Source organism: Coregonus lavaretus (genome assembly GCF_964263955.1).
Source record: "Coregonus lavaretus genome assembly, chromosome: 16".
Classification (NCBI taxonomy): domain Eukaryota; kingdom Metazoa; phylum Chordata; class Actinopteri; order Salmoniformes; family Salmonidae; genus Coregonus; species Coregonus lavaretus.
Genome location: NC_140003.1, coordinates 48,505,275 through 48,517,774, shown reverse-complemented (window position 1 = coordinate 48,517,774; position 12,500 = coordinate 48,505,275). Strand labels below are relative to the sequence as shown.

Sequence of the window (12,500 nt, the reverse complement as noted above, 5' to 3'; positions counted from 1 at the left end):
GTGTCTTTTATACTGATAACAAGTTCAAACAGGTGCCATTAATACAGGTAACGAGTGGAGGACAGAGGAGCCTCTTAAAGAAGAAGTCACAGGTCTGTGAGAGCCAGAAATCTTGCTTGTTTGTAGGTGACCAAATACTTATTTTCCACCATAATTTGCAAATAAATTCATTAAAGATCCTACAATGTGATTTTCTGGATTTTTTTTCTCATTTTGTCTGTCATAGTTGACGTATACCTATGATGAAAATTACAGGCCTCTCTCATCTTTTTAAGTGGGAGAACTTGCACAATTGGTGATATATATATATATATATATATATATATATATATATATATATATATATATATGTACAGTGGGGAGAACAAGTATTTGATACACTGCCAATTTCGCAACTTAAGTAAATTAGGTATTTCAGGGTTTTTTTTGGTAATAAATTAGCAAAACATTTTAAAAACCTGTTTTCACTTTGTCAATGTGGGGTATTATGTGTAGATTGCTGAAGATTATTATTTTTAAAATCCATTTTATAATAAGGTTGAAAACGTAACAAAATGTGGAAAAAGTCAAGGGGTCTGACTACTTTCCGAATGCACCGCACATCTTATTTTGGTTTGCTTGGTCTAGTGTCTGTGAGCAATAGTACTGCGATCTATGAGAAGAGTGTCTCAGTGAACTTCCATGTGGAATGTCTCAATTCAATCGAAGTGGCTATAGTATCATTCATGAGCCGGCTTAAAGAAAGATGAACCAGATTATGAGGGGTAACAGATCATGTACAGACCAGAGGGGTAACAGATCATGGACAGACCAGAGGGGTAACAGATCATGTACAGACCAGAGGGGTAACAGATCATGGACAGACCAGAGGGGTAACAGATCATGGACAGACCAGAGGGGTAACAGATCATGGACAGACCAGAGGGGTAACAGATCATGGACAGACCAGAGGGGTAACAGATCATGGACAGACCAGAGGGGTAACAGATCATGGACAGACCAGAGGGGTAGCAGATCATGGACAGACCAGAGGGGTAACAGTATAAGCCATCTCACCTCTCTCTCTCCTCCTTCATCCTCTCCAGCTCCTCTTCACTCAGAACCTCTGACTTCTGTCTTTGTAGTGTGGCTTTGGCCTCTGCTTTCTCCTGCTCTTTCTTCTTTAACAATCTAGGAGAGAGAGAGAGAGAGAGAGATACAGAGAGAGATACAGAGAGAGATACAGAGAGAGACAGAGAGAGAGAGCGAGGCAGAGAGAGAGAGAGAGAGAGAGAGAGAGAGAGAGAGAGAGAGAGAGAGAGCGAGGCAGAGAGAGAGAGAGAGAGAGAGAGATAGAGAGAGAGAGAGAGAGAGAGAGAGGGGAAAAGGAAGAACAATGTATATCCAGTTAAATATCTTTAAAGATAAAGCTAAATATACAAATGAACCAAAACACAGGATATGAACACACACCAACCTACACATCCCTATTCTATGTGGGGCCTCAGACCCTTTGAAGGTGTGACAGTGTGTGTGTCGGAAGCAATGTTCTGTTAACATGTATCATTTCCGGTTCACAGACCGACTCATGGACTCTCTCCCGTCTCCTCTCCCATCTCTATCTCTCCACTCTCTTTCTCTCTCCCCCTCTCACCCCGTCTCCAATCTCTCTCTCTCTCTCTCTCTCTCTCTCTCTCTCTCTCTCTCTCTCTCACCCCGTCTCCAATCTCTCTCTCTCTCTCTTTCTCTCTCTCTCCTCTCTCTCTCTCTCTCTCTCTCTCTCACCCCGTCTCCAATCTCTCTCTCTCTTTTTCGCTCTCTTCGTATCCACTCTCTCTTTCTCTCTCTCTCCATCTCTCTCTCTCTGTGTTCACAGACAGACACATCAGGGCCATTCCTGTGGGGCCATTCCTGTGGGGTCCTAGTGGGGTCTAGCAGAGAGGAGAGGAGCCCTGCAACTCCGCCAAGCAATAGTAACACAGAGGTGTCCCAAATGGCAACCTTTTCTCTTTATAGTGCACTACTTTTGACCCTATGTCACCTGGCCAAAAGTAGTGCACTTTATAGGGAATAGGGTGCTATTTGGAATGCAGACTCTATCTCTCAGTATTTCAGTTCACTGTATCACTTTCAAATGAATTACCAACCGTGGCATTCAGCCAAACACAATACTATAAATAAACCCCGATTTCACTTCACTACAGATAAGCCCTGATTTCACTTCACTACAGATAAGCCCTGATTTCACTTCACTACAGATAAGCCCTGATTTCACTTCACTACAGATAAGCCCAGATTTCACTTCACTACAGATAAGCCCCGATTTCACTTCACTACAGATAAGCCCCGATTTCACTTCACTACAGATAAGCCCTGATTTCACTTCACTACAGATAAGCCCAGATTTCACTTCACTACAGATAAGCCCCGATTTCACTTCACTACAGATAAGCCCCGATTTCACTTCACTACAGATAAGCCCTGATTTCACTTCACTACAGATAAGCCCAGATTTCACTTCACTACAGATAAGCCCCGATTTCACTTCACTACAGATAAGCCCTGATTTCACTTCTCTACAGATAAGCCCCGATTTCACTTCACTACAGATAAGCCCTGATTTCACTTCACTACAGATAAGCCCAGATTTCACTTCACTACAGATAAGCCCCGATTTCACTTCACTACAGATAAGCCCCGATTTCACTTCACTACAGATAAGCCCCGATTTCACTTCACTACAGATAAGCCCAGATTTCACTTCACTACAGATAAGCCCCGATTTCACTTCACTACAGATAAGCCCCGATTTCACTTCACTACAGATAAGCCCTGATTTCACTTCACTACAGATAAGCCCAGATTTCACTTCACTACAGATAAGCCCTGATTTCACTTCACTACAGATAAGCCCAGATTTCACTTCACTACAGATAAGCCCTGATTTCACTTCACTACAGATAAGCCCAGATTTCACTTCACTACAGATAAGCCCTGATTTCACTTCACTACAGATAAGCCCTGATTTCACTTCACTACAGATAAGCCCCGATTTCACTTCACTACAGATAAGCCCTGATTTCACTTCACTACAGATAAGCCCTGATTTCACTTCACTACAGATAAGCCCCGATTTCACTTCACTATAGATAAGCCCTGATTTCACTTCACTACAGATAAGCCCAGATTTCACTTCACTACAGATAAGCCCAGATTTCACTTCACTACAGATAAGCCCTGATTTCACTTCACTACAGATAAGCCCCGATTTCAATTCACTACAGATAAGCCCTGATTTCAATTCACTACAGATAAGCCCTGATTTCACTTCACTACAGATAAGCCCCAATTTCACTTCACTATAGATAAGCCCAGATTTCATTTCACTACAGATAAACCCTGATTTCACTTCACTATAGATAAGCCCCAATTTCACTTCACTATAGATAAGCCCAGATTTCACTTCACTACATATAAGCCCCGATTTCACTTCACTACAGATAAGCCCCAATTTCACTTCACTATAGATACGCCCCGATTTCACTTCACTATAGATAAGCCCAGATTTCATTTCACTACAGATAAGCCCCGATTTCACTTCACTACAGATAAGCCCCAATTTCACTTCACTACAGATAAGCCCCAATTTCACTTCACTACAGATAAGCCCCAATTTCACTTCACTACAGATAAGCCCCGATTTCACTTCACTATAGATAAACCCCAATTTCACTTCACTATAGATAAGCCCCAATTTCACTTCACTACAGATAAGCCCCAATTTCACTTCACTACAGATAAGACCCAATTTCACTTCTCTACAGATAAGCCCCAATTTCACTTCACTATAGATAAGACCTGATTTCACTTCATTACAGATAAGCCCCAATTTCACTTCACTACAGATAAGCCCCGATTTCACTTCACTATAGATAAGACCTGATTTCACTTCACTACAGATAAGACCTGATTTCACTTCACTACAGATAAGCCCCAATTTCACTTCACTACAGATAAGCCCCGATTTCACTTCTCTACAGATAAGCCCCAATTTCACTTCTCTACAGATAAGCCCCAATTTCACTTCACTAAAGATAAGCCCCAATTTCACTTCACTAAAGATAAGCCCAGATTTCATTTCACTACAGATAAACCCCGATTTCACTTCACTATAGATAAGCCCCAATTTCACTTCACTATAGATAAGCCCAGATTTCACTTCACTACATATAAGCCCCGATTTCACTTCACTACAGATAAGCCCCAATTTCACTTCACTATAGATAAGCCCCGATTTCACTTCACTATAGATAAGCCCAGATTTCATTTCACTACAGATAAGCCCCGATTTCACTTCACTACAGATAAGCCCCAATTTCACTTCACTACAGATAAGCCCCAATTTCACTTCACTACAGATAAGCCCCGATTTCACTTCACTACAGATAAGCCCCGATTTCACTTCACTATGGATAAACCCCAATTTCACTTCACTATAGATAAGCCCCAATTTCACTTCACTACAGATAAGCCCCAATTTCACTTCACTACAGATAAGACCCAATTTCACTTCTCTACAGATAAGCCCCAATTTCACTTCACTATAGATAAGACCTGATTTCACTTCACTACAGATAAGCCCCAATTTCACTTCACTACAGATAAGCCCCGATTTCACTTCACTATAGATAAGACCTGATTTCACTTCACTACAGATAAGACCTGATTTCACTTCACTACAGATAAGCCCCAATTTCACTTCACTACAGATAAGCCCCGATTTCACTTCTCTACAGATAAGCCCCAATTTCACTTCACTATAGATAAGCCCCGATTTCACTTCTCTACAGATAAGCCCCAATTTCACTTCACTATAGATAAGCCCCGATTTCACTTCACTACAGATAAGCCCCGATTTCACTTCACTACAGATAAGCCCCAATTTCACTTCACTACAGATAAGCCCCGATTTCACTTCTCTACAGATAAGCCCCAATTTCACTTCAATATAGATAAGACCTGATTTCACTTCACTACAGATAAGACCTGATTTCACTTCACTACAGATAAGCCCCAATTTCACTTCACTACAGATAAGCCCCAATTTCACTTCTCTACAGATAAGCCCCAATTTCACTTCACTATAGATACGACCTGATTTCACTTCACACACATACTGCTATCCAGGGCTCTAAAGTGCGACCAGCAACTGAAAAATGATCTAATAAAAAACTCTTTGCATAACAATATTTTACCGCAACACTCTTCTCTTTACTGCTCAAACAAGACAGGCTGATACATTGTTATTCAAATCATAACCAATCATAATGCTATTAATGTTTAAATGTAGCTAATTAAACCAATCACACGCCAGGCAAACAACCAACCCCTTTACCGCGCAAACGTTCCCTTAGAACTTGTATCTAAGTAATGAGGGGGTTCGACTAATCTGCCCGCGTTGGTGTGTTTTGCACCGACTGAAAGTTGATTGCATTGGATTTGGAACAGGGCTGCTTCATGGGCGTGAGCCAGGTGCCCTGCTCTGTTCAACAGCGAACTCGGCTCAAAACACGTGTGACCTAATTAACTATAGTAATGAGAAGGATTCTGTGTTTTCACATCAAATCAACGTTTATTGGTCAGGTACACATATTTGCAGATGTTATCGCAGGTGCAGAGGAATGCTCCAACAGTGCAGTAATACCTAGCAATAATTTTTTAAAATAAAAATACAATAAAGAAAATAAATAAATAGAAAAAAATAAGAAATATTGGAATATAATATATTTGCAAGCTAACGTTAGCCACTTAGCTAATATAATATATTTGCAAGCTAACGTTAGCCACTTAGCTAGCCCAAAACCCAGCTGGAGAGAATTTATTTGGCACATCTTATAGATACGCTACATGACCAAAAGTATGTGGACACCTGCTCGTCGAACATCTCATTCTAAAATCATGGGCATTAATATGGAGTTGGTCCCCCCTTTGCTGCTATAACAGCCTCCACTCTTCTGGGAAGGCTTTCCACTAGATGTTGGAACATTGCTGCGGGGACTTGTTTCCATTCAGCCACAAGCATTAATGAGGTCGGGCGCCGATGTTGGCCGATTAGGCCTGGCTCGCAGTCGGCGTTCCAATTCATCTCAAAGGTGCTCGATGGGGTTGAAGTCAGGGCTCTGTGCAGGCCAGTCAAGTTCTTCCACACCGACCTCGACAAACCATTTCTGTACGGACCTCGCTTTGTTCACAGGGGCATTGTCATGCTGAAACAGGAAAGGGCCTTCCCCAAACTGTTGCCACAAAGTTGGAAGCACAGAATCGTCAAGAATGTCATTGTATGCTGTAGAGTTAAGATTTCCCTTCACTGGGGGGCCTCCCGAGTGGCGCAGTGGTCTAAGGCACTGCATCGCAGCGCTAGCTGTGCCACTAGAGATCCTGGTTCGAATCCAGGCTCTGTCGTAGCCGGCCGCGACCGGGAGACCCATGGGCGGCGCACAATTGGCCCAGTGTTGTCCAGGTTATGTTCTTGTCTCATCGCACACTAGCGACTCCTGTGGCGGGCCGGGCGCAGTGCACGCTGTACACATTGGTGCGGCTGGCTTCCGGGTTAAGCGGGCATTGTGTCAAGAAGCAGTGCGGCTCGGTTGGGTTGTGTTTCAAAAGCTCTCGACCTTCGCCTCTCCCTAGTCCGTACGGGAGTTGCAGCGATGGGACAAGACTGTAACTACCAATTGGATACCACAAAATTGGGGAGAAAAATGGGGTACAATTTCAAATAAAATAAAAACAACAAATAAATACAAGATTTCTCTTCACTGGAACTAAGGGGCCTAGCACGAACCATGAAAAACAGCCCCAAGCATTTGGCACTATGCATTGGGGCAGGTAGTGTTCTCCTGGCATCCGCCAAACCCAGATTTGTCCGTCGGACTGCCAGATGGTGAAGCGTGATTCATCACTCCAGAGAACGCGTTTCCACTGCTCCAGAGTCCAATGGCGGCGAGCTTTACACCACTCCAGCCATGCTTGGCATTGGGCATGGTGATCTTAGGCTTGTGTGCGGCTGCTCAGCCACGGAAACCCATTTCATGAAGCTCCTGACGGTCCGTTCTTGTGCTGACGTTGCTTCCAGAGGCAGTTTGGAACTCTGTAGTGAGTCTTGCAACCCAGGACAGACCATTTTTACGTGCTAGGCGCTTCAGCACTCGGCGGTCCCTTTCTGTGAGTTTGTCAAATCAAATTAAATCTAATTAATAATCTAAAAACAATAAAACATAGTGAATTTAAGCTTTTTTTGAGGACAATGTTGCTACTGATATAATATAATATACAAAACAGAACATTGATTGTATTCAAAAGTGCAAAAGCAAACAAATGTATTTGTTTGTCCAAAACCAATCACCTATATGAATACAATTGCGGCAAAGTATATTGCCACTCTTGCACTTTTCTTAAATAATTCCCCATTTCTTCTCAATTAAGTTGAAATTGAAAAAAAAACTTTGGTCTCCACATCTTGTTATCGGATTTTCAACATCGCAGAACCAATGTTATTTTTGTAACCTTAAATTGTCACGCTCGTCGGGAACAGAGGAGGACCAAGGCGCAGCGTTGAATGCGAACATATTTATTTAATTAATGATCACACGATCAAAACAACAAAACGATGACGTGACAGTCAATGGTCAAACACAAACCAACACGAACAAGAAACCACAATGAATGAATGCCTAACGGCTACCTAAGTATGACTCCCAATCAGAGACAACGAGCTACAGCCGTCTCTGATTGGGAGCCACCCTGGCCAACATAGATATACACCAACACACATGAAAACTCACACCCTGGCTCAACATACTAGAGTCCCCAGAGCCAGGGCGTGACAGTACCCCCCCCTAAAGGCGCGGACTCCGACCGCGCCAACCAAATACCACAGGGGAGGGACCGGGTGGGCACTCCGCCTTGGCGGCGGATCCGGCTCCGGGCATGATCCCCACTCGCTCTCTAACCCCCCAAAGTACCCCTGGTCCGGTCTGGCCCTGCTGACCGGAGCTGGACTGCACACTGGTGGAGCGGATTGCTCTAGCTCCGGCGTGAAGCAGCTGACCCGTGCTGAACCAGGCACCAGTGGAACAGGCATGGGCTGTGCCGGACTGACGACGCACACCACTGGCTTGGTGTGGGGAGCAGGAACGGCCCGAGCCGGGCTGACGAAACGCACCCCTGACTTGGTGCGGGGAGCAGGAGCGGGCCGAACCGGGCTGACGAAACGCACCACTGACTTGGTGCGGGGAGCAGGAACGGGCCGAGCCGGGCTGACGAAGCGCACCACTGACTTGGTGCGGGAGCAGGAACGGGCCGAGCCGGGCTGACGAAGCGCACCACTGACTTGGTGCGGGGAGCAGGAACGGGCCGAACCGGGCTGACGAAGCGCACCACTGACTTGGTGCGGGGAGCAGGAACGGGCCGAGCCGGGCTGACGAAGCGCACCACTGACTTGGTGCGGGGAGCAGGAACGGGCCGAGCCGGGCTGACGAAGCGCACCACTGACTTGGTGCGGGGAGCAGGAACGGGCCGAGCCGGGCTGACGAAGCGCACCACTGACTTGGTGCGGGGAGCAGGAACGGGCCGAGCCGGGTTGACGAAGCGCACCATTGGCCTGGTGCGGGGAGCAGGAACAGGCCGGACCGTACTGGGGACACACACCACTGGTCCTACGCAGGGATCTGGAATGGGCCGGACCAGACTGGTAACACACCCCAGTACCTCTCGCCGTGCCTCTACACCTTCCATCCCCTCTTCGACCAGTGGCCCCCGTAACCTGGCGGCCTCCTCTGCCAACCCGCTGGGCCGCTCTGCCGCGGTCTCCTGCTGGCCCGTCGTCCACGGCGTTAGCTCCCCCCTAAAAAATGTCTGGGCGTCTCTCCTACCCGTGGACCAGGTCTCCATGTCCCTCGCCAGCCTTTCGCCCTTCTGCCTCCATGTCAAGCCCTTCTCTTCCTCACCCGGCTTGACCCAGTCGAGGAGGCGAAGGAGATCTGCTAGAGATCTCCCTGGCGATGGCTCCTGGACATGCTGCTTGGTCCAGTCTTGGTGGTTTCTTCTGTCACGCTCGTCGGGAACAGAGGAGGACCAAGGCGCAGCGTTGAATGCGAACATATTTATTTAATTAATGATCACACGATCAAAACAACAAAACGATGACGTGACAGTCAATGGTCAAACACAAACCAACACGAACAAGAAACCACAATGAATGAATGCCTAACGGCTACCTAAGTATGACTCCCAATCAGAGACAACGAGCTACAGCCGTCTCTGATTGGGAGCCACCCTGGCCAACATAGATATACACCAACACACATGAAAACTCACACCCTGGCTCAACATACTAGAGTCCCCAGAGCCAGGGCGTGACATAAATGTACAATTTTAATTTTAGAAAATAAAGACAAATAGCTTGGACAGAGCTAGTACTTGGTTGCACAGCCTTTGGCCAAGATAAATCCCGACAATAGCTTACTGTAGCATTAATGAGCTTTCTACACCTTTCTACTGGCAATTTGGCCAGTAAACTTGCAAGTTGTAAAACTTAGGTTTACAAAAATAAAATTGGTTCTGCAATGTGGAAAATACAATAACAAGGTGTGGAGACAAAAGGTTTTTTCAATTTCAACTTATTTGAGAAGAAATAGGACATTATTTAAGAAAAGTGCAAGGGAGACAACATATTTGGACGCAACTTTAGGTTTGCAATTGCACTTTTGAATACAATTATTAAACGTTGTTTTAATTCTAATGTCTGGCCCACTCTCTAGCGATGTGTTCTACATCATCAAGGTAACAACTGATGACAATTTGAAGTCTGGTGGGGTAGGAAGTAGTGGTGGTTATTCAGCTTGATAAATGTCCATTGGGGTGGGGGCAGGGTAGATGTCTGTTGAGGGGGTAATGAGGGGGGTGGATGTTGGTATAAAAGGTTGTGATTGAGTTGTTAGAGAAAGGGAGTGCCTCGTACTCTTAGGCTGCCATTAGACGACACAGCTTGCAACTGAGTTACTTCTTGATTGCTTCGTGAAACATTCCCCCTGGAACTAATGAACAACTTGGTTGCATCCTGTCACAACTTTCAACTTTGTGCAACTAGTTACAAGCAAAACTAATGCTTTTGTCACATGAACCATTTGAAGGTTCGGAACTCCGGCCCTGTTGTCATGTCAACACAGCTGTCAGTGTTGCGGGAGCAGTGATCCAGGTAGACAGAAGAGACATTGGCCAAACTGTATAAATACATAGTGGCATCAGGACTAGTAAAGGTTTATGTCCAGCAGGACTAGTAAAGGTTTATGTCCATCAGGACTAGTAAAGGTTTATGTCCAGCAGGACTAGTAAAGGTTTATGCCCATCAGGACTAGTAATGGTTTATGACCACGGATTGGAAGTCAACACACACTGTAATGTAGTGATACTACAGATTTGATATTGTAGATGTGTAATACTATTGTAATAATGTCTTGTATGGTGTATTGGTGTATTCATGATGTAGGCTGTTGTTGTGTTTTGTTGTGATGTAATTGTTTGAACTTGTTTTGACTGTAGTGGGGTTAAAGTTAGGATTCAGCCTGTAGTGGGGTTAAAGTTAGGATTCAGCCTGTAGTGGGGTTTAAATCTCATAGTAACGCTACAGGGAGCGCTACAGAGCAGCACAGTGCCATAGCACAGAATAGCTTTTCACCACACACCCACACACAACCAGCTCCCACACACACACACACAACCAGCTCACACACACCCACACACAACCAGCTCACACACACACACACACACCCACACACAACCAGCTCCCACACACACACACACACACACACACACACACACACATACACACACACACACACAAACACACAACCAGCTCCCACACACCCACACACACCCACACACAACCAGCTCTCTCACACACACACAGACACACACAACCAGCTCCCACACACACACCCACACACACCCACACCCACACACTAAAACCCACACACAACCAGCTCCCACACACACACACACAACCAGCTCACACACACCCACACACAACCAGCTCACACACACCCACACACAACCAGCTCCCACACACACACACACACACACACACATACACACACACACACAAACACACAACCAGCTCCCACACACCCACACACACCCACACACAACCAGCTCTCTCACACACACACAGACACACACAACCAGCTCCCACACACACACCCACACACACCCACACCCACACACTAAAACCCACACACAACCAGCTCCCACACACACTCAAACCCACACACAACCAGCTCCCACACACTCAAACCCACACAACCAGCTCCCACACCCACACACAACCAGCTCCCACACACTCAAACCCACACACAACCAGCTCCCACATCCACCCACACCCACACAACCAGCTCCCATACACTCAAACCCACACACACCCACACCCACACACTAAAACCCACACACAACCAGCTCCCACACACACTCAAACCCACACACAACCAGCTCCCACACACTCAAACCCACACAACCAGCTCCCACACCCACACACAACCAGCTCCCACACACTCAAACCCACACACAACCAGCTCCCACATCCACCCACACCCACACAACCAGCTCCCATACACTCAAACCCACACACAACCAGCTCCCACACACACCCACACCCACAACCAGCTCCCACACACTCAAACCCACACACAACCAGCTCCCACACACACCCACACAACCAGCTCCCACACACTCAAACCCACACACAACCAGCTCCCACACACACCCACACAACCAGCTCCCACACACTCAAACCCACACACAACCAGCTTCCACACACACCCACACCCACACAACCAGCTCCCACACACTCAAACCCACACACAACCATCTCCCACACACTCAAACCCACACACAACCATCTCCCACACACACCCACACCCACACAACCAGCTCTCACACACTCAAACCCACACACAACCAGCTCCCGCACACACACACCCACACACAACCAGCTCCCACACACACCCACACAACCAGCTCCCACACACTCAAACCCACACACAACCAGCTCCCACACACACCCACACAACTAGCTCCCACACACACACACACCCACACAACTAGCTCCCACACACACCCACACAACCAGCTCCCACACACTCAAACCCACACACAACCAGCTTCCACACACACCCACACCCACACAACCAGCTCCCACACACTCAAACCCACACACAACCATCTCCCACACACTCAAACCCACACACAACCATCTCCCACACACACCCACACCCACACAACCAGCTCCCACACACTCAAACCCACACACAACCAGCTCCCACACACACCCACACCCACACAACCAGCTCCCACACACTCAAACCCACACACAACCATCTCCCACACACTCAAACCCACACACAACCATCTCCCACACACACCCACACCCACACAACCAGCTCTCACACACTCAAACCCACACACAA

The 12,500-nt window shown here is 46.6% G+C and overlaps 1 protein-coding gene across 1 annotated transcript in view; it reads right to left on the bottom strand.

Moving 5' to 3' along the window:
• LOC311143678 (partitioning defective 3 homolog B-like) overlaps nt 1-12,500 on the bottom strand; it is a 120,193-nt gene that overhangs the window by 43,668 nt on the left and 64,025 nt on the right. Inside the window, exon 2 of the mRNA XM_084179550.1 lies at nt 1,057-1,170. Coding sequence (XP_084035676.1) covers nt 1,057-1,170 — 114 coding nt within the window. The remainder of the gene's footprint in view (nt 1-1,056; nt 1,171-12,500) is intronic.